This window comes from Protopterus annectens, chromosome 4.part0 (genome assembly GCF_019279795.1).
Source record: "Protopterus annectens isolate FY-2018-M chromosome 4.part0, PAN1.0, whole genome shotgun sequence".
In the NCBI taxonomy this organism is placed as follows: domain Eukaryota; kingdom Metazoa; phylum Chordata; order Ceratodontiformes; family Protopteridae; genus Protopterus; species Protopterus annectens.
Genome location: NC_056733.1, coordinates 226,157,126 through 226,184,705, shown reverse-complemented (window position 1 = coordinate 226,184,705; position 27,580 = coordinate 226,157,126). Strand labels below are relative to the sequence as shown.

At 41.6% G+C, this 27,580-nt stretch overlaps 1 protein-coding gene across 3 annotated transcripts in view; it reads right to left on the bottom strand.

Moving 5' to 3' along the window:
- The window catches only part of GPS1 (G protein pathway suppressor 1), a 2,619,406-nt gene that overhangs the window by 1,009,580 nt on the left and 1,582,246 nt on the right, over positions 1-27,580 (bottom strand). For all 3 annotated transcript variants that reach the window (XM_044068228.1, XM_044068227.1, XM_044068226.1), the window contains exon 8: positions 2,687-2,772. In XM_044068228.1, coding sequence (XP_043924163.1) covers positions 2,687-2,772 — 86 coding nt within the window. The remainder of the gene's footprint in view (positions 1-2,686; positions 2,773-27,580) is intronic.

The following is a 27,580-nucleotide window of genomic DNA, read 5'->3' as shown; positions in this document are numbered from 1 at the left end:
TGCATTACAGTAAAAAAGACTAAAACATGTTTTTTTTTTTTGTTTTTGTTTTTTTTTTTTGAGCAGGACTTTTCGTATTAAAGGAACAGAAGGAAATGCATATAGGAACATCGCCTTCCATGAGGAGGAGAGGGCGTCCACTTTCCAAGCCAGATGACTTGGTACTCTGGCACAGAATTTTGGAAGTTGAGTGTTCATGGGGAGGCAAACATGTCTATGTGTGGAGTACCCCATGCGTAGAGTATGTCCAGAAACGGATCCCAGTGAAGCATCCACTCATAGGACTGGGTCCAGGACCAGCTCAGGGAGTCTGCCACGAGATTCCTGTTGGAAGGAAGTACACAGCCTAGACTGTCATGTTGTGTTGAGCCAGGAATTCCCACACTAGAGAGCCAGTCTGCACAGGAGGTAGCATCTGCCCCCCCCCCCCCACACACACACACACTTGTTCACATAACAGAGTGCAGTCATGCTGTTGGTGAACAGTTTTAGTGTGCCTGGGCGAAAAAGGGAATGGAAGGTTTGTTAGGGTAGGAGCAATGCTCGCATTTTCCTTATGTTGATGTGCTCCCTTTTCTGTGAGAGGGATCACCTTCCTTGGACTGTCCATTTGCCCAGGGCTGCTCCCCAGCCAACGTCTGATGCGTCTGTGTAAAATTCTTGGACTGGGTCTAGGAGGTGTAGAAGTAGTCCTGGGTTTAGTTGTACCTGCTGGATCCACCACAGAATTTCACTCTTCAGACATGGGATGAGGGGAGTGAGATATTCTAGTGGATGAGAGTGCTGGGTCCAGACAAATCTGAGGAACCATTGGAATTTCCTCATGTGTAGCCTTGCCAGGGGGTACCATGGGTATGGTTGAAGCCATAAAACCTAGAACCCTGTGGAATTCCATGACCACAATGTGGTTTAATAGAAGGAGTGATCGAAAGAAGGCCTGAAGGTCCTCTGCCTTTTGGGGTGGCAGAGACACTTTCACTATGTCTGTTTCGATTCGGCATCCTAGAAAGGTGTGGTCTTGGGATGGGCTGAGGGCTGATTTCCTGAAGTTTACTGTGAACCACAGACTTCCAAGGAGGGTAATGGTAGTCTACAGGTTATGTTGAAGAACCTGAGGATTTGGGGCCTGTAACAGCAGATCATCCAGGTATGGGAAAACCTGGATGCCCAGGAGCCTGAAGTGAGCAATCACTGGAGCAAAACATTTTATGAAAATTCTTTGGGCTGTAGAGAGACCAAAGGGCAATACAGAGAACTGAAAATGCCATGAACCCACAGAAAAACAAATTTCCTATACTTGGGGTGAATGGGGATGTGGAGATAGGCATCTTTTTTTTCTGTCTAAAGATGCCATGTATCCCTGTGGAAGAAGCAGAGGAAAAGGGGTTTGTAGAGTTAGTATTCTGAAGGATGGAACCTTTAAGCAAGTGTTGAGATGAGACAAATCTAGGTTTGGTCTCCAGGGACCACCCTTTCTGGGCACTAGGAACATTCTTAAATAAAATCCTTTCACTCTGGAGGTGCAGGAAACTCTGAATGGAGCCCTGTTGCCACAAATCTGAGAGGAGATCTGGGAAAAAATGAAGTTGTTCTCTGGGAGGTTGTGTTTTGTAACATCAAGGGTCTGGATGAATGACAAAATGCGAAAGATTCAGGCTGGGGCAGACCAGCAGCAGATGTTTGTGCTAAATCCCTTGGTTCCTCAATGCATTCGAGCCTGGGTTCCCCCTCAACATCCAGAGTGGATGTTTCTTCCACCTCTTGCTACATACTCATAGCAGAAGTCAAGGTGACCTCAGATTTGGGTTCGGCCTGTGACTCCATGACTGGAACTGGACATGCCTCCAGGTTGATGAACACCATGAGATACGTTGGATGGGTGAGGTACAGCAGAAGACGTAGGCCAAGGTTTCTTGGCCTTATGCTTCAGTGGCTCGGCTTTGGGCCTTGAGGAACCCTCCATGTGCTTAGTTAATAATTTTAGCAGTTGGTTTTCCAAATACAGAGCTAGTGACAAAAGCCTGCTTCTAAGGGTCTTAGGAATAAACAACTGGAAGATACTGCACAACTTATAGTCGTAGTTGGGGCCTAGGCAAAAAAAGACACTGGGAATGGCTGTCCTTATGTGGAATTTTTCTTCCACAGTGGCACTTGCCCTTCCTGGATGACATAAAATAATAAGAAGAGAGTTTCTCCAACGGAGCACTTATCTGAAAGCAAAAGTCGGAAACACTGGAAACTGTATGACCAACAGTCCGAGCTGACGTTCTGACCGATGGCAGAAAAATTCTGAGGACAGTACGTGCATATGTCCATTTTACGGCCTACATCTGACTGCATCCGACGTCAGACGTACCAAGTGCCCTACAGTGGCAAAAGACTTTTGTATACTGGCTGACATCAGGTGCCTTCTGGCAGGGATATCCCTTCAAGTAAAGAATACTACCACAGGTGAATAGAAGGACATCATGAGTTTAGTGGTGCAATGGAAACTACTACTGCTGACATGGATGAAAAAAAGCAACATATCCAATACTGCTGATCTGTGCGCCGTTTAACATGTACAACATAAGAAAAAGATAAAAGACACCATTCTTGTTGATTTTTTGTAAACTCTCATTTTTACAAAGCATGACACTGTCCATTTTCTTCTACAAGATCTGTTAATATACAGGGTGAGCCTTACCTCAGGAAAATCACAGTGGTCAAAGGAGGCCAGCAAGAAACACTTTGCTGCTTGTTTGTATTTACGATTGGATAATTCTGCTAGTCCTGAAATAAAACAAGACAAGACACTGCAAAAACAGTTACTGTATGCAACAAGCATGCAACTACTCATATTTCCCCTCATAAAATTACCAATATCATCCCATCAGCTAATCTATTGCACAGGATTGTGGAGAGTCCAAGTACTTACAGCAAACTTCTTCAGATCCAGTTCCTATAAGAATGAAAGCACTTATTCCAAAAAAAAAATTACAAAAGGAAAGAACTGGAGTCAGTTTCATTTTCTGAAGGAGGAGGATTTGGAACCATATTTACCTTGTTTTTACAATAAAATTATTTAGTTGAAAGGATTGTTCTGAATGACTTGGAGTCTCAACAATCTTGTGTTGGAATTTCATTTTGTCCTGATACATACTCCCTTGTACATGGTCAGGTTGGACTGGATATAGTCTGATTTGTAATGAAGCCTTCTGCAGCAGGTGACTTAACTTCCTCCACTAATATCACCAGCATAAGAATGTTTCAATTTTTCTTGTGCTTGACAGAATTCACATCTCCTTCTAGCAGAAATCACTGCATCTAGAGGTGCGATAGGAGAGGAGTGGACTGCCAGTCCCTCATATAATTTATTAGTTCAAAGTTACTTGTACCAGTGCTCAGGGCAAATGACTGTATAAGAAAAATTGAGTAATTAAAGACCTTATTTCACATTATTCACATACAGTTTTCTTAAACTGACTGATGTTCTCTGATACTTTTCTATATTATAATTAATTTGATATTCTCTGATACTTTTCTATATTATAATAATTCATTCCACATATATGGCACAATTTCTCTCTCTCTTGTTGCCCAACAGTCTACTGATCAGCAATCACCCTTCCAAATGACTTAATCCACATCACCATGAAAAGGGTCAACTGGGAGAGGCCATGATTCAGCTACCCAATTGAGGTAGTTTAATGGTTTTCTTGTTACCTCTCCTTCCTACTGGCACATGACCAGTGAGGCTTTGTAGTGCTGTTCTATGGGCTGTCTGTGGAGGTGTCTGCAAGAGGTGCTCCCTCCAGAGTCCTGACCCTCTTCTTCTGGCATGAATGGTGGTCTCCCTAGTCTCCAACAGGGGGAGAACAGTAAGAGGGAACAATGTCCACCCTTCTCCTGGAAGAGACCAGTGGGTCATGCCCCTTCACTCCTCCCCATCCCTGTCTGGCTCATCTTGTGCTGGAGCAATTAATTGAACCTGGGTCACAGTTAAGGACTTTAGCTCTTTGTGGCATGGAGCAAAACCGATATGGCACAATGCGAGTAATGAGCAAGTTTTAAAGGAATTATTCAATTAAACAAAACAGCACTCTTACATCTGAATGTTTTGGTACTAGTATATATTGTCCAAGTTTGCACATAAAACTTGGTCATTATATATTCTATAGGCCAGTAAGAATTTTCCTGAACTGTATACACATTGTGAACAGATTTTTTTTCATCATAATTATCTACTCAGTTAAGAAAGGAATAGATCTTGTGAACTTTCTCTGGACCACTGCCAAACTCTTTAGCTGTCCCCAAGTGTAATTACAGAAGGCATCATCATATTTCATTATAGGTCTAACAAAAATATTACACAATTCAGCTGATTTACCTGGGTCAAACACAGTCATGCATTTTAGTAATATGCCAGCTTGCTTCACTACCTTATGTTTTAACCCAATGACATGTTAATTTGGAGGTTATGGTTACCTCCAGATTTTGATACTGTGTAACCTCTTTTAAGATTAACTTTTTTAGAGTTACTTATCTAAGAATGTTTTGCTTGCCAAAATCATTAACTTGCACCTCTCAGCATTGAATCTTACAATAATCTATGCTGCTCAAGTTCTGATCTTATACCAGTAGCTATTTAAATTATTTACACCTCCATCAGAACCAAGTACAATTCTAAGCTTACAATCAGCAAATTAAATTTTTTAATATCTTTAATAAATTATCACTTAAGATACAGGCACACATACATTAACATTTTTCCATTTGCACACATTACACATTTTCTTTCTTTATAAATTTTCAGCCCAACATAACAATCACTCAATTCCAGCCTTTTTTAAATCTCACCCCTCTTTCACAAACACTGTTCTGTGTGTAATGTACTTACAAATCCCATTTATTTCTATGTAAGTTGCTCCTTTCCTCCTCTAAAGATCCCTCTTCCAGTTCTTTTATTGTTTACAATATTCAATTCTTCAAATAAAGTTGGATTAGATTTTGATTTCCATCTTCTAGTAATTGCTTTTTTGCCAGCCAACAGAATTGGCTGGCTCTGCTCCTGCACTACCACAGGTTAAACTAGTCCCTCCCCTCCTTCTATCACCTGCATACTTTGTTTTCAGAGAAAAGGAATTAGTAAAATCTATTCCTCAGACACAGAAAACATATTTTTTCCTAGGCTATATTATCTACTTGTCTCTGTTCCAAAGAGTGTACTCTGTGTATTTAATGGCATCTCTATGAACTAAAACTTGTGAATACTTTTATTGACAGTGTTCTTTTTCAACTTGTTATAGCTGTACAAATATTTGTGCTATGTATGTATAGGTTTCACAATGCGTGAGACCTGAAGCTGATTTGTTACTTGGTTAATGTCATTCTTCTGTATTACGTTTTGCAACAACTTTAACTGTAACCATATTATGTCAATGTGGAGCTTTTCTCCCCAGGCCTCATCGGAAAATGGGATATTGTCCTAATCAGACCTTTCTGGTATACAAATGTCAAGCAAACAAAATAAATTAAACTTAATAAGGACTTGCAATGTCTAGGCAAAGTCCCAGCTCAAAACAATCATTTCCTTAGTTACAGACATTTCCTCCCCAATATTTCTGATGGAGTACACTGTAGAGAATTTTTCAAGTTACAGACTCATTATACTCGCAAAAACATGTCCCATTAGCTTTTTCTTCCCTATCACACCTCCAACATTTACTATCTACCTGAGGCAAATTCTCTGAAGTCTGTATAAAAACAGCTAAACAAACATTTCCTAAACAAAATCCTACACCTTCTGGACTTTGATGCATACCTGGGAGCCTTACGTATGCCCTTCCATTGTTTCCATGTAAACTGTTTTTCATGTCTTTCTTCCCAATCTTTTCTAAATCTCCTCTGATTAATTTGTATAGTATTCATGCAATATTTTATATGCCCTACTACTTACCCCCCCCTTTTTTGTAACAGCAACAACTTCTCTAGATTCAACTACAAACCTCTATCAGAGCTGGTCTTTCACTTATGACTCTCCTATGCATTTCTTTTTGCCTATAATCTGATATTAATTCCCCGATAGGGAAGGCAATCTGTAACCTGCAGTCCAAACGTCTTGGCCTCATCCCTCCCTATTACCCTTCCCAAAACATTTGTTCCTTTGTCAGGTTTTCTCCAGTAAATTCTATCCCTAACTTGCCCATTTTCTGTACCTCTACTTGTGGTAATCCCTATTGGGAAAATACCCTTTCTCCATTCCAATGTTGGTTTAGTTCTTAGAATATTTTCTACAACTTTATGAATATAACAATTTGCATGGTGATAGTTCTCCATCTTAAGTATCAGCATCCCAAATTCCAATTTCTTGTTTGTTTGTTGAACAGCTCTCTCCTCCCCCTCCATCATCATCCTTTTCCACTTTGAACAATAACATCTGGCTTGTCTTGTGTATATGAGCCTCAACTGTGCAGCTCTAAAATATCCCTTCAAATCAGGTTATTCTAAACCACCTTGATCTGTTGGGAGAAGCTATTTATCTCACATAACTCTTGTCCTATTTCCATCCCAGATAAATTCAACTTTTTATCATCTACAACTTCTGTGGTTGATAAAAATATTCCTGACCTGTATTTAAAACTAAAGGGACTAAAAACATTTTCACTACTTGCATCCATCTAAGATATACTTCCAGTTTCTCAGTTTTTATAATAATTTTTTTGTTATCTCTTCCCACATATCCTTAGCTTTCATAACAGAAGCTCTTTAAATCTATTCTCTTAAAATACTTTATCTTATGTCCCCATAAATATGGATATTGTTGAACCAGGTCTTGAGTGGGTACATAATTTACAGATAGAGCTTTTGTTTTATCTTCATTAATTTTACATCGCTACAAGACTCAAATCAATCTCAAAATGTTCCACAACACCGAGATGCCCTTTTCTGGGTTTATCAAGTAGAATGTATCATCTGCTGATAAGGTTAATTTTCTTGACTACTATACCAATTAAATCCTTGAATACGAGTCCCTTACTTTCTTTGTCAATGGCTCTAAACATAAAGCAAATTAAAAGGGAAAATACCCCCGCTTACTTCCTCTGTTCAAACACAACTTACTGGAGAGGAGCCCTCGATATAATTTTTACCTCCAATCTTTCATACACCTCTTGACTGACATTACTGTATCAGGGAATGCAAATGCTTCCACGGCCCTACTCAAAATCCCAGCTTACTCTACTGAATGCTTTCTCTGCATCAAGATCCATCAACAGTGATATATTCTACATTCTGTTTGCATTACCACTGTTCTGTTAATGTTGTCAAAGTATTTGCCTCCCCCCTTAAAATCCAGCTGATCCGTATCAATCAGTTTTGGCAACACCTTTGCCATTCTTTTTGCTAATGCAGACATAAGCACTTTAGAATCTTAGTTTACAATTTAAATGGATCTCTATCAGGCTGGGTTGAAAGGGTCTTTACCCTCTTTGGGTAATACAGCTTTCTTCAAGGCGCTGGTGTTTTCCTCCTTTTAAAATACTATTAAACAAACTCTTCCATATCTTTATCACATTCTTCCCTCCTAACTTCCAAATGCTCACAGGAATACTCTCTCTTCCTGGAGACTTCCCTACACACTGGTTTATATATCACCATTTTTATCTCATCTCCTCCTATCTTAAATATCAGATGTCGAGCTTCATGTTCCTTTAACCTTGGCATAAGCAAGTCTTCCTAAAATATTTCCATTAGTGTCCCCTTTTGTTTTTGTTTCCACATTCTTCTTTACTTAAATGTTTGCAATATTTCTGAAATACCTCTAATATCTCTAAGGATCTCTCATTATTTTTCTTGTCACAACCTCCCTAAGTTTGGAGAGAACTTTTTCTTTCTGTTGCACATGTTGTTGTGGTAAACACTGTTGTACTCTGGAGTTCTCAAAAATAGCTGCTTTGACAGCAACCTTTATAAACTCAAGCATATTATCCTAATACTCTATTTTCTCTTTAGTACTCTGCAGTTGCTCCTTTTGCCCTGTGAGATTCTGCAATACCTTCAACCTTTGTCAGACCATCTAAATAATTTCTATTGCTTCTTAGCCATCTCATTTGCTCCTTTATTTCTACTCTGTTCTTAAACTCCATTTTCATTTTATCCTACACTACCTGATCTGAAGAAATTTCTATCTTCCTTAATAATGCTCAAATAATTTCCACTACCTGTTCCTCACTCCTTTCTTTTAATAGATATGTGGGAAAGCACCAGTGTCTCATTTTTACTTCATTACCCTACACTTTTATCTTACTTTTTAATCTGTGCATGATCTAAAATAGTTATTGGATGTGTGCTGAAGCTTTCAATTAAATGCACATATGCTATAACTCTGTAATCTAACCCAGTAACTATGCATCTGGCAATAATACGCAAATTCTGTCAGAGTTCCTACTACTGGATTCATGTCTTCCATACCAAATATGTTCATACATTTCTTTAGAAATCTAAACTCTTTTGTTACATGTTTCCATTCTAAGCACCCCTGTTACAGCCTCACTACTGCAAACTGAGTTCCAGTCCCCGCATGTGAGTAATATTCCCAAATTCTTCTTATGCTCCATAAAGGCAATTTTTGGTGGAATATAAATACATGAGTTTAACACCTCCTTCCTTACCACACATCTACCATTACTGTTTTTCCATCTCCTATCACTATTGCAGCCCCTCTAGCTATCACCATCAATCCCCTTTTCCTTTGTCCCTGAGATTCTGCTGAATACACATCCAGAAATCCTTTCTTTTTCAAATTCAGATGCTCATTTTTTTTCAAATGCGTCTCCTGTAGCACTGCTATTTGCACTCTGCATTTTTTAAATATAATTCAATACACACTTTTTTTTGTCTATAGCTTTAAAGGTCATTTATATTTTAAGATACTATGGAGAGACTGGTCATTATGCAAAAAGTTACTGTTCCCACCTATAATATGTGAAAGTTTTTTTTTTTTAAATGTGCATTTCCAACTTTTATCTTTCATGTGCATATTAATGTGTCAGACTGATCTCTTCATAGAGTTGTTTCTTCCCATCTCCATTTGAACGATGTCACATTTTCAAGACTTTTTGATCAATAACCCCCAAAGCTAAATACATTTTCAGAATATCAACATTCCTTATTCACTTAGACAAAGTAGAGAAACTTATGTACATTTTCAACAAATGAAGCTTAACCCTCCAGACAAGAAACTACAGTTGTGCAAGTCAGCTTACCATAAGAGTAGATATTCGAATGATCACTGCTGCAGTAGCCTTAGCTATACGAGTTATATCTCGCATAGGATAGAACAGCTGCCCTGCTTTGAAAGCTTCAGGGTACCTTCAATGCACTGAAACCATCAGGCAGCTTTAGCTGAGATGACTAACAGGCAAGTTTGGGCGCCAAGCCCTTCAGAGCTTTCCTAACAGAGACAGGGAGGCTGAGCACTGAAAGGACAAAGCTAGGAAGAACAAAAAATAAATAACTACACTCTGGCATAAACAATGCACCAAAAAACGAGGAGGATGGAGGGAGAGAGCGATAACTGCAGCAGTAATCATTCAAACATTTACTGTTACGTAAAATTTACTTACACAACTGCACTATGTTCATCATATTGATCACTGCTGCAGTAGCCTTAACTATATGGGTAGATTACTCAACCTAACCTTACTACATGTAGAAGGTGGAAGGAGAAGCCCCCAGAGAATGGTCCTGGCAAGGCCCGATCTAGACCAAGAGAAGGAATCACACTTGCAATGCTTTGTAATACTATGTACATAGGTCCAAACTGCAGCTTCTAGAATACTTCTAGAATCCAACCCTTTTCAAAAAGCCATAGATGAATCCAAGGTGCAGGTAGAGTGGGCCTTGAACCTGCCTGGAATAGTTTGTGATGGTAAGTATAACAAAAGGTAATAGTCTTAGGCAACCATTTGGAAATGGTCTGCTTTGACACTGATTCTCCCTACTTACATTTAAAAGAAATGGACAACTGACCCAAAGGATTTATTTCAGTCAAGACAGCACCCGAGGTTGTCTGTGGATATCCAAGGTAGGGAGAATCCTCTCACTCATTTTTTGTTCAGGAAAGAAAATGGTGATTAAATAGTTCAGCTGAAAGTAAACTTGAACACAACTTTAGGCATAAAAGGATTACTTCTCAAAGAAACCCTATTCCAGTGGAAAATAAAGTAGGGTTGACTCACCAAAAGCAGCTCAAGATACCCTTCTTGCATATTTTAGAGCAACACGGTTTAGGCTCTCACACACAGCAGAAGCAGAAAACTATAATTCAAAGTGGAAATGGATGATGATGATACAAGTCAGAAGCTCAAGAAACAAGGAGAGACTGGGACTTTGGATGCAGACCCTTAAGGAGAATGACAATAACCATACAGATTATTATATTCATGAAGTAGTAGAAAGTATTTTAAGAACTAAGCCAACACTGGAATGGAAAAAGCAGATTCTGCCAATAGGGCATGACTGCAATTAGGGATACAGACAACAGGCAAGAGGGTCTAGAATTTATTGGAGAAAAATGGCAAAGGATCCAAGGTATTGGGAGCAAACTACTACAAAGGAAAAGCGAATAGAATGGGAAGATGCGAAGAATTTCTTTGGACTGCAGGTTTGAGATTGCTTTCCTTGGATACCATAGTATAGGCAAAGAGAAAGAAATAGGGGGGGGGTCTTAAATGAAAGATAAGCACTGGTAAAGTTTTTAATAGACTAGAACAGAAGCTGCAGTTAAAAAAGGAATTATTAAAGCATATAAAATATTGCATGACAACTATAAGAATCAAAGGAGCTTAGAAAAGATTGACAGAGAGATTGGATAAGCAATTCACAACGAGACAATATATATGTTTTTCTTCCAAATATGCAACAAAGTCTAGAAGATTTAGGATCGTTGCTTGGAAGTGCTTACATAGGTACTGTTATATTCCAAGTAGACGTCAAAGATTTTTTCCTCGGGTACACAGTAAATGTTGAAGTGTGATGGGAGAAAAAGAGGTAACTGGGGGCATATTTTCTGGGAGTGTAATGAGTTGGCAGACTAATTTAAAGATTGAGTGAAAACAGATTGCAGAGCAGACCAGGACACAATCCAAGTAAAATTATCTAAGTAAAGATAGTAGTCCACAAAGGCTGAGTAGCTTTAATAAAATAAAGTATAAAAAGGTGAGCGCTTTCACAGATACTCTGCTTCTTCAGACCATAGTAGTAAAACAGCAATACATAAAGGTATTTAAATAATCCCCCAACCAATAAAATTTGAGAGCAAATCACATGATGGCATTAAATCAACTCAGTGATGCAGACATCTACTCTTCAAAGCAGGTTTAAGAGAAACATAATTATTAAGACCAGGGCTAACATTTGCCCTGAAGTCTAAAATCCAGCATAATTCAGAGAGTTCTGTTTCATTACTTAAGTCCTTCTCTAATATTTTAACCAACAATTCTTAACACCAAAAATTTAAGTCTGTGTATCATCCCTATCTAATATATGTTGAGCAGCAGCATTACAGGATTTCTTTTTCTTAATGTCATTATAGTGCTAACATCCTCTCTTTCAAAGTACGATTGGTTTCACCTATATAAAATTCTTCACATACCACACACTTAGCCAGACAGAATATATTCCTGGTGACACAATCTGCATACAGGCACTTGTCAATCTTGCAGTGCCTATACATTAATATGGAGTGTGACCTCAATTAATGATCGTAGAACACAGAAAACAATTGAGCTGTTTTTTATGCAGTAATTATGTTTCTCTTAAACCTTGAAGAGTAGAAGTCTGCATCACTGAGTTAATGTATTTAATGCTGTCATGTCATTTTCTCTAAAATTTTATTGGCTGGAAGATTATTTAAATACCTGTATGTACTGCTGTTTGAGTACTATTGTCTGAAGAAGCAGAGTATCCGTCCGGAAAAGCGCTCATGTTTTTATACTTTGTCATTTTATTGTTTTATTAAAGCTACTCAGCCTTTAGTGGACTACTGCTTTTACTTCTAGACTTTAAAAATTACCTGCAGACTACTCTGTCAGAGATACTGGGTGAGCAAACTGGTGTAACTAAGGAAATGATCTTTTTGAGTTATGATACAAAATCGGAATTGCCTAGACATACTAAGGCCTTGATGAGTCTAACTATGGTGGCTGTCAAAAAAGCAATTACTAGAAAATGAAAATCAAAATCCAAACCCAACTACACCAGAAATAGTGAATATAGTAACAGAGATAAAACAACTGGACCTGAGATCTTTAGAAAAGGGTAGGAGCAAATTACACAGAAAAAATGGGAATGGTGGGAACAATACACACAGAGGTGGAATGAGGTTTAAAAAGAGAGCTGGATTTGAATGAGCTATGTAATGTTTAACTGACAATGGCTGGATAGATTATAAGTTGCAACCACAATTATGTCAACATTGTTTGTGATGTACAATGTTTGCAACTATAAGGTTTGTTTCCATTTATATATGTCTATGTCATACGTGATCATTTCATAAACATGTTTCTTGTTTAAAAAAACATACACTTACTGTGAGAGATCTGGTTGCTCTACTGTTCATGTCTGTGTTGACCAGTCCATACAGTGTTGCCATTGGACCAGTCCCCAGAAAAAAAGGATGGCTGGTTTCAGGATAGAATGCTCCACAAGATGGCAGCACCAACTTCTGTTCTAGATCTTGAAATTTATACTGAGCTTATAATGCTTAGCCCATGAATGGAAAGAGGTTCATGTTACTGCAAAAATGTCATCCACTGAAAGATTGTTACAGCTGCTAAGGTTGCTACAGAACTTGCAGAAAGAGCTTTTGGTTTGAACTGTAGGGTTTTATTATTAGAAGACTATTATATAATGCGGTCAGTCAGCCACCTGGAGAATGTTACCTTTGTCGCCCTCTTGCCAAGCCTGTTGGGAGCAGACATCTCATCTTATATCCTTCATGCAGTCTAGACAGAAATAAAGTTGCTGTTAAATAGCTAAACACTAATTTGAACTCTTCCCTATCAAAGGACTAAGAGAAATACCAAAAAGTTCACTGTTTGGCTTATGTTAAGGTCTGACACTATGATGGGCAAGAATGTTGGATCAATTCTAAACATCATTTTATCCTTCTGGAAAATAAGGTATGGTGATTTGAGCAAACAGCATGCTACCCAGAATATTTCTCTCTCTTTCTGACAAGGTAACAGCAACTAACAATATGGCCTTCTAAGAAGGATATTAAAAGGTCAGCTTTTAGCTGCAGGTTCGTAAAGAAATTAAGCTAACTTTTCTAGGACAAAACTGAAGTCTAATAGCAGGGTCAATCTGGACAAGACGCCTCTAAGAAATGCTTTATAGATGCACTGAAAAGCCACAGATGATTGGTTGAGGTCTTGACAATATGCTGACATGGCACCAGATTAATTTTACTCTAGAAAAAAATGAAGCCTTCGTTGAACACACCTGCTAAGTGGAGAACTGAGGCAAATAGAAGTTGTGATTGGGTCCAGTCCTCGCAGGTTTGCCCACATCATACACAAACCTTTTGTGTTTGTATTTTTTTTTGATGGAGGGTTTTTGTGAAGCTAGCAATTTGTAGACCGCCCTAGGCTGGTAATCTGGGTTGCTAACCATTATCGGAAGTAGAGAGACCCTGCAGTTAACTTGATGGAATGTGCATCAAAGGTGAGGCTTGCCAGACAAGTCTGACAGGAGCCTTGGATGATCTAGAAAGACAGGACCATAAGAGAAACCAAACTTATTGAGGCCAAACTGAGGCTATGAGAATGACAATGATTGGCTTTACACAGTCTGACTTCTGGATGAACATCAAGAAGGGCAAAGGAGGGAAGGCATACAGGAGAGCTGGGAGTCAATGGTGTAGTACAGCACTTCTGGGAGTCTCTGTTTAAGGAGCGATTACAGAAAAGTTGCAAAATCTGGTGCTGGAAGGTAAGGCGAAAAGACTGCAGCAAGATATCCCCCAGCAATAAAAGTATGCTTGCTACTGTCCTGTTTACAGAATATTCATGAGGCATTATAAAGACATCTTGCTCAGCCTGTTTGCTAAGGAGTTGGCTTATCCCCTGATATAGATTACAACTAGAGGTGCTACAAGTTGACAACCCACTCCCATGTCCTTACAGCTTCCCGACAGAAGGGTTAGGACTTGGTCTCCCTCTTACTTGTTGACATACCACACAACAGCCAATGCTGTCACAACGCATGGCTATTACACCTAGGGGAAGGTACTGAAAGGCCTGCAAAGCTAGAAGGACAATCCTCATTCTCCAAGATAATGATGCACAGTTGGGTCTCTTATTGGATCCATTTTCCCTGAAATGTTTGCCCCAGGCAATGTCCCCGCCCCATGCAGACATGTCTGTGGTAACTGATGGCAGGAATGGAAAAAAAGTCACACTGATAAAAGGTTTGCTGGGTGAGACCAAGGCTACTACTGAAAAAGGTTCCAACAAGATCCAGACAGTCTAATCCTATAGAACATTAGATCCTATATCTGTGAACACTGAACTCATAGCATCCACTGTAAAACTTTCATGCAGTTACCTTGCAAGAAGTACCCTCTGAATTATGGATGCCACTAATCCTATGACTCTCAGAACCAATGATACTGTGTGAAGGGTACACATGATGATTGATATGACCATCTCCTAAACTGCTTGTAGACTATCTATGAAAGACTTGCTACCATTGCTACAGTATCCAGCTGGCACTCAATGAAATGTCAGCTTCTGAACTGGACCCAACTGCAACTTTAGTCAGATGACAGAAATTCCCAAGGACAAGCACAACGGAAGCAAGCACTCTCCTCTGACAAGTGACTACTTTAAAGTTGCAGCTATAAATCAGCAATCCAAATAGGGAAAATGTTTTTATCCCTAGCAATCTGAAATAAAGCTGCTACTGGAGTCACACACTTGGAAAGCACCTTAGCAGCTATAGTGAGTCTGAAGGGCAGGCTCCACTCAAGTGAAAGCATCTCCAGGATTCCTTAATAATCACTGCATGAAGGTAGCTACCATGGAGATCCAAACAGCACATCCAGTCTTTTTACTAAACGCAAACAAAGATTGACTGCATTGCCACCATCCAAAAAGTGCTTTTTTTCTGAACAAACTGGTTTAATTGACTGAGGTCAAGTACTGGCATGTGGTCGCCTGTCTTCTTTGAGCCATTAACCACCCTGCATTAAATTCAAACCATTTCTGGTTTGGTAGGTCCTCCTAGATTGCTACTTTTTGTAGTAGCTCTTGAATCACTGCCTTCTTTTGATGGGGTTGGACATATGAAAGAAGTAGAAATGGCATAAATTATGTTTATGAGAAGGATATTAAGTAACCTCTGATTATTATTCCATTGATCTGTCTTGTTTTATGACCAATCATGCTTTGGATTCAAGGAAATTTGACTTCCAAATTCTGCTTCAAGGAATCCGTGGCCCGTTTTGCAGGAAAGGGCCACCAAATCACTGTTTTTTTGCAGACCACCCCTACCTCCAGAATGGAAGCCGTTAGAGAACCAACAGCACCCATATGGACCTTTACCTCCACACTGCTCATACCGAGGCTGTTGATTTATGGCACCATATGTTCACTGCTGCTTGTTCACATGAGGAGGAAAGGAAATACCACAGATAAGACAGTGGGAAAGCAACCTAAGATGAAGTGGAGAGATAAAACAAAATGAAGACAATCTATTTTATTAAAACAAGTGAACTAAGGAAAAAAAAATATCTGTAATTAGAAGTAATTAAAGACTGTGAGGAAAACTGGTAACTTCTGTGTCATGAAGCAGTGAAAATCCCACTTTTTCTAAGGCAAATTGCTCATGCTGCAGAGATCCATGTGCTGGTTGAAGTGGCAACAAGATCTGGAGGAGAAAGTACTGCATGCATGCAGGCAGGAAATGTATTATGCTCATTACCTTAACTGTTAAGGCACTGCAACCTGTAAGCCAGAAAGCAAAATTATGAATTATGTACTTGACCAGACTGCACAGAAATCTATTTGCAGCTCCAAGATAGAGAGGGTATTCAGTCACTATGGGACAGATGAAGGGTAATTAATTGGCCACTTCTAGATAAACTTGTATGGTAAAGTACATATCCCTTCTTTCTTTTGAAGCCATATACAGTGCATAACATTTGGAAAAAAATCCTAACAAGAAAAAATTTACCCCCCCATATGCTTAGAGATGAAGGAAGGCAAAAATGGAAGGGCTCAGAAGTGGTGACCTGAATCACTGAAGTGTAAGAAACTATGACCACGTGGCTGCAGACCATCTTGAAGTAAGCATTGGAACCAGTCATGAGCTTTAAAAAGATGACAGCCTAATACCTCAACCAACAAGGAGCAAAAAGGGCAAGCTTTGGTGTTTCATTTCAGAACTCTGTTGACAGACACAGAGCAAATGAGAAACACAGGAATTAATCCCTGCAATGGGACACAGAATATATCTATCATGAACTTGTCCTACAAATAATACATTGAGAAAGTACAGTTGTGTACACTTACCATAAATGTAGATGTTCGAGTGTATTCACTGTTGCAGTCACCACGTTTGGGTTATCTGCCTGCAGGTAGCCCTCAGCCGGCCTGAATACCAAAGTCTTAGGATTTCTGCATCGGATGCTGTCACTTCTTCCACGACGTCAGGTCGTCAGGGGTATAAAACATGCAGCCGATGCCATTACATCAGTTTTTCTTGCCCCAGATTGTCAGGTGCCCCCAAAATAGGAAGCAATTACATGGTATGTAATACCCCCAGCAAAAAAATACCAATGATATAAGATATGCCAGACAAAAAGGATGGGAAAGAAATAAAGAAAAGTCAGCGTGCTGAAGGGAGGGTACTACCTACTCCGAGGTGATCTCTGCCTAACATATAAAGCTATGTCAAACCCAGAGCTGTTGGACATGCTACACCTAAAGAAATCCCAATCCCTCCGAGCTACATGCTCTAGGGACCTAAACCTTGTCACCACAATAAACAGGACACGCTGGAGGGATAGATTCCTGTCCCAGAGACTTCCTATACTCCGGAACAAGCTACCCATCTATGTCAAGCAAAGTTATTCATTAGTACTCTTCAAGAAAAATCTTGATGAGGGGATGGGAAATAGGAAATACACCCTGGGGATCACTTCTGTGTCTCTGCTCGACAGTGGCACAGAAAAATAACTTTCTTGGCTGGCATAAGCCATGGAACCTTGCTGGCTAGGCTTACATAGGCCCTTGGGCCGATAGCCTAGTACCTACCTATAAACCAGGACTGCAATAGTGAATATACTCAAACATCTACATTTATGGCAAGTGTACACAACTGTACTATGTTCTTCGTGTTTCCCTGTTGCAGTCACCACATCTGGGTTGATTCCCAAAGCTAAGGAAGGGTGGAGGTAGTTATGAAGCATTAGGGCTGGCAATCAGGCCCTGTAAGACTGCTGTGGCAAATCCAGCTCTGGATTTAGAAAATATAGGCAAGTGGTAGTGCTTGGTGAAAGTGTCTACAGAGCTCCAGGTTGCAGCGTCCATGATGTTCCTGGTAGGGACTCCCCTGAGAAATGCTGTAAAGGTAGCTGTAGCCCTAGTGGAATGAGTTCTGATCCCCTGTGGGGCTAGTTTCTCATGGTGCTTGTGGCAGAAATGGATGCAGTGTGCTATCCATTTAGAAATGGTTTGCTTTAAAATGGCCTTGCCCTCTCTGCCCCTGTAGCAAAGCTGACTAGCAGCTGGTCAGATTTTCTGAGAGGTTTAGTCCTGTCCAGATAGAAACTAAGCTAACTGTGCACGTCCAGGGAATGCAGGATCCATTCCCCTTTATTCTGAGGATTAGGGAAAAAAAGGTGGCAAATGAATGGACTGGTTTAAAGCCACACGAGACACCACCTTGGGCATACAGGATGGGTTAGTCCTGTGGGAAACCCTGTCTGCATGGAAGATAATGAAGGGTTCCACTGCCATAAGGGCCTGCAATTCAGACACTCTTCTTGCTGAAGTGATGGCTAGAAGTAAAGCTGTTTTCCATGAGAGGAATTTTAACTCTGCTGTGGCCGCTGGTTCAAAGGGTGGAAGTGTGAGCTTTTCTAATACAAAGTTAAGGTCCCAGGCTGGAGTGGGAGCTCTCCGGGGGGGGGTCTTAAATGTTTGGCTCCTCTCAGGAACTGTTTTACCAGAGGATGAGAGAAGAGGGGTGGCTCAGTATTATAATGAGCTGAGATGGCAGAGGCATGGATCTTAACTGAAGAAAAGGACAGGCCTTTGTGGAACATTTCTGTTAAGTAATCTTACTAGATTTAATAGATATGAGGTATGCTGGACACAGTTGTACCCATTCCCTGAGACTGGCTCCAGGAACAGTTATCTTTTCCATTTTTCTGAATAGGATTTTCTAGTACTAGGCCTCCTTGCCTCAAGAATGACATCCAGCACCTACTTACTATGGTTTGCTAGTGTTGAATTTAGGGGATTAGCCAAGCTGCAAGGTTCAGGGTCTGTAGCTGAGGGTGCAAAATCTGGCCTGCCTGCTGGGACAGCAGGGAAGGAGTCTGAGTCAGGTGCCATGGTTGTAGCACTATCACACTGCGCAAAAGAGGGTACCAGTGCTGGCTTGGCCAGTCTGGCGCAATCAGGATTGTCCTTGTCTTGTCCTGTTTGACTTTTAGTAGAACCTTAGAGAGGAGTGGCAGAGGGGGAAAGGCATAGACTGAGAGGCTTTCCCAGGTGAAGGACAGGGCATCCACTTTCCAAGCTTGGCTGTGAGGAATTCTGGTGCAATAATTGCTCAATTGATAGTTCTGAGGAAAAGCGAAAAGGTCCACCTCCTGTGCCCCCGACCTGTTCCTCAAAAGCTTGAATATTTTGGGTTCCAGTTTCCACAAGTGTAGACCCATGAGATTTCTGCTTAAGTTGTCTGCCAGTGAATTTAGTTTGCCTGGCAGAAATTGAGCTTGTAAGTGCACTTGGCTGCTCAAGACTGTGCTCTACAGAGCCATGGCTAGTTTGCACAGTGGGTAGGAATGGGTTCCCCCCTGCTTGTTTATGTACCACATAACTGTGGTGTTGTCTGTCTTTACCAATAGTTGTCTTGGAAGAATAAGGCCCTTGAAGGCTGTCAGAGCATTCTGCACAGCTAACATTTCTTTTTGATTCATATGCAGGTGCACTTGCTTTGGGTTCCATTTGCCCTGAATGCACTGCCCTGCCATGTGAGCCCCCCATGCATAGTCTGATGCGTCTGTTGTTAGGGTTTGGGCAGCAGGGGGTAGAATGAAAGGGAGACCCTTGTTGTGGTTGCAGGCCTCTGCTCACCAAAGGAACTCTGTCCTTAGGCAAGGAATGATAGGAATCATTATTTCCAGGTCCTGAAAATGTTGACACCATACACTTTTTAGGTAACATTGAAGTTTCCTCATATGCAGTCTTGCATACAGAATTAGTAGAATGCAAGAGGCCATGAACCCTAGGGCTTGCAGTATTTTTCTTGCAGATAGCCAGGTTTTGGTGGCCAGTAGACAGTTTGTCGAATAAATTAGTTTCTCTGGAGTGAGGAATGCCATCTGGGAAGTTGTGTTCAAGCTTGCTCCCAGGAATATAATCTGTTGGCTGAGTACCAATTGTGATTTTTTTTCGTTGATGGTATACCCCAGTGAAGTGAGAAGTCTCTTTACAAATGCCAGATGCTGAAGTAGCCATTCCTGACTATCCACCTAAATCAGGCAATCATCCAAGTATGGGTAAATCTGAATTCTTCTCTGCCTGCAATATGCAATGGCTGGAGCTAGGCACTTTGTGAATACCCTGGGTGCAGTAGATAAGCCAAAGGGAAGTGCAGAGAACTGACAGTGCATACAGCCTGCTCTGAAGCGTAGGTATTTTCTGCAAGATTCCCTTATGGGAATGTGCAGATAAGCTTCTTTTAAATCTAGGGTTACTGGCCAGAAGTCCTTGGCTTGCATAGAAAGCAGCTGTTGGAGAGTTAACATTTTGAATTTTGGAACCACCAAAAAGGTGTTGAGAACAGACAGATCCAGGATAGTACGCCAAGAGTTTTCTTTTCAGGGGACCAGAAACAGTCTGGAGTAAAAACCTTGTCCCCTTTGTTCTGCTGGGACAGGTTGAATAGCCTTGATACTGAGAAGAGAAAGTACTTGCTTTTGTGCCTCTGCCCACTGGTTTGGTGGTAGGTCTGGCCATCCGCTTATGGATGGGAGTGAGTAGAACTGGAATCTGTATCCCTGGGAAACAATGTTTAAGACCCATTTGTCTTGGGTAATGTATTGTCAATTTTTGACATGCAGTGCAAGTTTTCCACCTAAAGGTGCAAGTACTTGGGCAAGGCTTGGAAGAGTTGAGGATAAGTCATTGTGCAATTTTACCAAACGATGGAGGCTTACTACCTCCTGTTTTGGACACGGGAGCACTACATTACTTAGATCTGTGCATAGCCTGAGACTGAAGTCTTGGTGGTCTGCTGCCCCTGGGTTTGGACTGGGAAGGCCTGGAAGGGACTGGAAAAGACCAGTTTTTTGAAGGCCAATGCCTACTGAATCTAGGTGGCTCTGCTTGTAAGAAATCCTTAACAGTTTGCATAGATTCAGCTTTCTCCTCCAATCTTTTGAGGACTTCTGCTTTATTACCAAATAAAAGTTCTTGATTCAATGGTGCATCCAGTAATTTTGCTTTGACACGATCTGGCAAGTTTTGTTCCTTAAGCCAAGCATGTCTTCTAAGAACAGACCCAGTGACAGCAGCCCTGCAAGATGCTTCCAAAGCATCAAACCCACAATGCAAAGTATGTTTACCAACTTGATTAGCAGAATGCATTAACTTTTGTAAATCTTTGTGTTCTGCACAATCCGGAATCAACAATTTTTTGTTTAATTAGCTCCATAATATGCTGCTGTTACTTTAACATATGAAATTGGCAATTTAAAGCCCTAATGGCAAGCGTAGCAGAGGTGTATACCTTTTTTCCCCCATTTATGTAATGCCCTGGCATCCCTGTCCGAAGGGGTAGGATTTTTGGCAGTTGTACCCTTAATGCTTTAGGTCCCTGGGAAATGGTCTCTGGATCTGCAGTAGGATTCCTAAAAAGGAATTTGTGGGAGTCAGGCACTCTATAGTACCGGTCAGGCTTCCTGGGAGCTGGAGGCAAGGTATCAGGGGTAAGGCTGGATTCCAGGAAGACATCATCTGCAATTTCCAGAACAGGAGGGATAGATAGCTAGAGGCCTGTGCTGAGGCAAGCTTAAAAATTCACTGAGTCTCTTTTTGGACTGGGAGTAGTCCTGGCTCTCTCAGCGGAAATGGTCTCTAAGGGTGTGCAAGGATTCACCAAAGGAAAAATCCTCTGGAGGGGAAGCAGAGGGAATGGAATCCTCTGCATCAGAATCCTCATAGGTAGATAAGGGTATAGCTTGGAAATCAGAAGGATCAGAGTAACCAGATTCCTGATCAGAAGGAAAATCAGTTCTGGGTCTTTTTGAGGGGGAAGGCTAACTTCCCCTAATTAAAGTAATGAGGTCCTCAGCCATACTAATCAGAAGGAAAATCAGTTCTGGGTCTTTTTGAGGGGGAAGGTTGACTTCCCCTAATTAAAGTAATGAGGTCCTCAGCCATTCTAATTATTTGTTTTTGTGGCATGTGGGCCTTAGAATGCACTTTGGTCGCCGGTTTCCTAGGCATAGTGCGAGCTTTAGGCCGGAGTAATTCGGTACTGGTTTGAAATGAAGTTGTTGGTTTGATATAAAGAGTGGGAGGTCTGAAAACACCCTCAGAAGCCGGTGCCTGCACAGCAGCTCCGGACCCATCCAAGGTAGAGACATCCACAGGTTCCATAGTCGAAGAAGCATCTCGCGGCATACCGGACTCCGAATGGGTTTCAGTAGAGGCCTGCGAATCTGTAAGAAGCAGGTATCAGGGGCTGCGAAAGCGCCTCACTAAATACCGGCGGACTGGCGACTAGCTTAATGGTAGCATCGTCAGCAGCTTTGGACCTATGTGGTCTGTCTCTGTCTTTATCCTTTCGTTTTTTCAGAAGATCGGTAGTCGGATGGCTTACCGAAGACATTTCGGAGTACGGACATCAAGAACAAAAGAATTTAGCTACAAAAATATCCCGACGACGAATAGTTCAGGCATTGAACAAGGCACAAAACCGACAGCAAGGGACATCCTGGTCTGGGCCTAAACAGTTGACGCAGTAAGAATGAAAATCTCTGTGACGCATTTACTTTCCACAGGCAAGACAATTATTAATTTTTTCTGACATCGGTTAGAGCAAGAAAAAAGGATCCCCAACAGGGTACTTATCTTTTAGAAGACTTCAGGTCTGAAACTCGAAAAACGAAAATTTCAGGAGTCTGCCGACCGGCACTTGCGAACTGCTTCTGCTTCAGACACTACACAGCAAGAAAGACTGATGTAATGGCATCGGCTGCATGTTTTATACCCCCTGACGTCATGGAAGAAGTGACAGCATCTGACGCAGAAATCCCAAGACTCTGGTATTCAGGCCGGCTGAGGGCTACCTGCAGGCAGATAACCCAAATGTGATGACTGCAACAGTGAAACGTACAGTTTGTACCTACCATAAATGTAGATGTCCGAACTGGATAGCATCTGCAGTCATAACAAGTGGGTTGTCCTGTGGCGTCATCTCTGTTGGTCTCAGCCTCAGTGTTTCTTGCCCCAGATGCCAGTAGCCCTCCTGCAGGCTAAAATTTGATAGATGCCAATGTTTCCAAATAGATAGAGGTAAACACAACAATAAGCATATATGTACATATATACAAACAAATACACCATAAAAGACTCCCCAACAGCTAGCTATTAGGAGGGTAAACACCTAGGAGTACCACAGAGGGGAAGGAGGGACTGCAGATGCTATCCAGTTCGGACATCTACATTTATGGTAGGTACAAAACTGTACTATGTCCTTCATGGATGCATCTGCAGTCATAACTAGAATACCATAGCCAACTAGGGAGGAGGATAAAGGAAGATTATGGTGCGTTTAGGATCCTTGCAGTACAGCAGTGGCAAACCCTGCTCGGGATCTGGAATATAGAGGCAAATTATAATGCTTGGCAAATGTATGCACGGAGGTCAGGTAGCCGCCTCAATAATGTCTTAAGAAGGCTGTGGTAGTGGCTGTTGCCCTTGTAGAATGAGGTCTTATGTTCTGTGGAATTGGTTTTCCATGGAAGGAGTAACAGTATCTTATGCAATTTCCTATCCATTTTGGATTGTCTGTTTTGGAAATAGCTTTTCCTTCCCTTCCTGTTGCATAGGCTACAAAAGTTGGTCAGTCTTTCTGCTATTTTTTGTTCTGTCCAAGTAGTAGCGTAGCTGTCTATGTACATCAAGGTATGCAGTATTCTTTCCCTCTGTTTTGGGGTTGGGAAAGAAGAAGGTAGGTAGGTGGAGGTGGTGGTTTAAAGACACTCTGATACCACCTTGGGCATAAATGTAGGATTAGTCCTCATGGACACTCTATCTTGGTGGAAGATTAGGAAGGTTGCACATTCATTTATTAAGGCCTGTAGTTCGAAACCCTCCCTGCTGAAGTAAGTGCCAGTAGGAAAGCAGTTTTCATGTGTTGTAGGTCTGGTCTGCTGTTGCTGCTGGTTCAAAGGTGATAGTGTCAACTTTTCTAGCACAAAGTTTAAATCCCAAGCTGGTAATGGTGGTTTCCTGGAGGTTTTACATTTTTGATTCCTCTGAGGAACTGCTGCTGAGCAAAGGTGCGAATAAACAGGTGGATCAAAGCTGTATTCTGCTGAAATAGCTGATGCATGTATCTTGATGGAGGAGTAGGACAGGCCTGAATGAAGTAGTTCGGCCAGATACTCCAGAATGTTAGGCATATCTATGTTTGACACATCTTTTCCTCTTCCGCACTCCAAATGACAAACCTTTTCCATTTTCCAGCATAGTTCCTTCTTGTTGAAGGTCTTCAAGAATAATGTCTTTAACTCTTTGGGAAAGTTCTGAATTAGCTGCTGCTATGTGATGTTCCATGCAGTCAGTTGCAGCGTTTTTAGGTTTGGATGTATGATGCTGTAGTTGTTCTGAGTTAACATCAAAGGCATCAGAGGTATTGGCCACATTTTGTTCGAGACATGCTCTTCAGTAGTGGGTACCAGTGTTGTCTTGGCCAGTTTGGAGCTATCAGGATTATCCTTGGACGTTCCTCCTTGATTTTTAGTAGTACCTTGTGTATCAAAGGAAGAGGTGGGAATGCATATGCTGTTAGGCCTTTCCAGTTGAAGGAGAGTGAGTCCACTTTCCATGCTAGTGGGTGGAATGTCCTTGTGCAGAATTTTTTGAGCTGGTGATTGAGAGGTGATGCGAATAGGTCTATCTGTGGCATTCCCCATTTCTTTGAGATGGTCTTGAAGATGTCCGGGTGCAGTTTCCATTCGTGGGCATCCTAAGTGGTTCTGCTTAATATGTCTCTGCTAGAGTATGTCTTCCCCCAAACAACATTGCTGTAACTGGATGTTGTAGCTGAAGTGCCAGGTCCACAGCTCCAAGGTCATTCTGCATAGGGGTATGAATGAGTGCCTCCCTGTTTGTTGATGTACCACATGACTGTGGTGTTGTCTGTCCTTATCATCAACTGGCCCTCTTTGAGAAATGGTTTGAACTTTTGGATTGCCAGTTTTACTGCCAGCATTTCTTTTAGATTGATGTGCAGGTGAAGTTGATCCTGTGTCCACAATCCTTGCCGCATTTGTCCAGCATGTGGGCCCCATCCTAGGTCTGAAGCGTCTGTTGTGATGGTCTGGCTTGGTTGACATCTGCGAAAGGGAAGGCCTGGGTTTGACTGGCATGCCTGAGCCCACCATAGGAACTCCTGTTTTAAGCATGGAATTAGTGGGATTTCTGTTTCTAGACTGTGTCTGTGTTGGGACCATAAATTCTTTAGGTACCACTGTAGTTTCCTCATATGTAGTCTGGCAAATGGGACCAAGATTATGCATGATGCCATGAAGCCCAAGGCCTGCAGGAATTTTCTTGCTGTTAACTTGTTCAGTTTTGTTAGTGCCAAGAAGTAAAGAGGAAGTTCTTTTTGTTTTTCTGTAGTCAGGAATGCCATTTGTTGTACTGTGTCAGAATGTCCTTGTTTGGGATGGTATCAGCCTTGATTTTTGTAAATTGACTGTGTATCCCAGTCCTTGTAGCAAGTAAATGACCCTTTGTAAATCTGTTGTCAGCTTGCTTTTGTTGTCCCCTTGTAGCAGGCAGTCGTCCAGGTAAGGGTAAATTTGAATTCCCTGTAGTCTGCAATGGGCGATTACTGATGCCAGGCATTTTGTGAATACTCTGGGCGCAGTAGATAAGCCAAAGGGCAATGCTGAGAATTGATAGTGCTCTGATCCTGCAAGAAATCTGAGGTATCTTCTGCAGATTGGTCGAATGGGGACGTGCAGGTATGCCTCCTTGAGATCTAGAGTTACCAGCCAAGACTCCTTGCCCAGCATGGGAAGAAGTAGCTGTAGGGTCAGCATTTTGAATTTTGGGACAATGATGTATGTATTTAAGGTGGACAGGTCGAGAATTGGTCTCCAACTTTTTTCCTTTCTTGGAACTAGGAATAGTCTTGAGTAGAACCCCTTTCCTTGTTCTGCTGTTGGCACTCTTTCCACAGCTCTCATGTTTGCTAACTCCATTATCTGGCGTAGAGCCTCTGTCTTTTGATGTGGAGGTAGATTTGGCATTCCTCTTTGACTGGTAAAGTGTGGAAGTGAAACCGTAACCTTGATCTATGGTTTGTAAAATCCACTTGTCTTTTGTTATGTAGTGCCAGTTTTTGAAAATAAGGTTAACTTTCCGCCTAGAGGAGCTTCTATTTGTTCCCTGGTAGGCGGATTTAGGATTAAGTCACTGTGGTTGTGCTGATGTAGTAGCAGTGGCTGTGTCTGTGCCTCTGTACCTTTACCACACTCTGTCCCCTCTGTAGGCACCTCTGGATTGGTCTCGCCTCTAGAACGTCTATTCCTGCCCCTTTGAAATTTTGTGAGTCAGGAAAGGACCAATTTTGGCAGGCCAGGAGGGACCATTTTTGGCAGGCCAGTTCCTGCTAAACCTTCCTGGGGGCTGAAACTGCAAGAAATCTTTAACAGTTTGAACAGATTTTGCCTTTTCTTCCATTTTCTTCATAACCTGCTGGGCAGGTGTACCAAACAAACTTGTCTTGTCCATAGGAGCATCTAGCAACTTAGCTTTAACATGATCCGTAAAGCTTGTTCCTTTAGCCATGCATGCCTTCTTATCACTGTGCCTGTCATGGCTGATCTAAATGAAGCCTCCAGTGCATCATAGCCACATTTTAAGGAATGGTTGCTAACCTGTTGTATGTTATTTACCATCTCTAATACATATTTCTTATCAAGAGATTCATCAGTGGTTAGATTTTTAGTTAACTGATCAAGCATAAACTCTTGGTATTGTATCATGTGAAACTGACAGTTTAAAGCTCTAGCTGAGAGAGTAGCTGAAGTGTAGACCTTTTTACCCCATCTGTCTAAAGACCTTGCTTCCCTTTCAGAAGGGATAGGGTTTTTAGCTGTGGTGTGGCTACTGCCTTGGGACCCTGGGATATAGTTTCTGGGTCTGCAAGTGGGGCCTTGTAAAGGTGGTGATGAGTATCTGGCACCCTGTAAAATCTGTCTGGTTTGGGGGGGTAGGGGGGTAAGAATCTGGAGCGGAGCAAACATCATTGAAAGCATCATCCACCACAGAGAGAACAGGAGGTATAGCTAAGGGCCTGTGCTGTGGGAGGTGCAGAAAAGTCCTAAGTCTCTTTCTGGAGTCTGAAAAATCCTGCTGCTGCCATTGAAACTGTTCTCGAATGGCAAGCAAGGTTTCCCAAAGGAGAATTCTTCTGGGGAAGCAGCTGGAATGGATTCTTCAGCATCAGAATCTTCAAAATTGGAGAAGGGGGCCTCAGGCTGGTCAGTTATGTCTGATTCATCAGCAGAATCATCAGAAGACACTGGCTCAGGGGCTCTGCCCTAGGTCTCTTCTCTGGGGCTGAGAGGCCCTGTCAGGGTGAGATTGAGATCCTCTAATTAAGGCAATAAAATCTTCTGCCAAGGAAAGCATTTGAGAACTAGAAGAGGCCTGGATGTGGGGGTTTAACAGGCACTGTTTTAGTAGTCTTGGCTGCTTAAGCCCTGTCGAAGGCCTTAATGGACATGCCAGCTGGAGGCCTAGCAGCACCACGTGCTGGGGTAGAGACATCCAAGGGATGGTGTCTGATAAGTCAACCACCGTAGTGGGTAAAATTTCTGAGGTCGATTCAAGAGTAGTAGCAGGGCCTCAGTTGTAAGAATAGGTTCAGCTGTACTTAGATCAGTTTTCTCGGTTTCCGAACCGAGAACACTCCGCGGTTTGCTTTACCATGGTTTCGGCAAAAAACCGGACCCCGAAAGTGTCGGTCTTATCTTTGTGTTTTGGGGTAGTCGGAGATCCGACGGCATAATGTACGCAAAATCAGAACGAAAAACTGTTCTGCAAACTCCGACCAG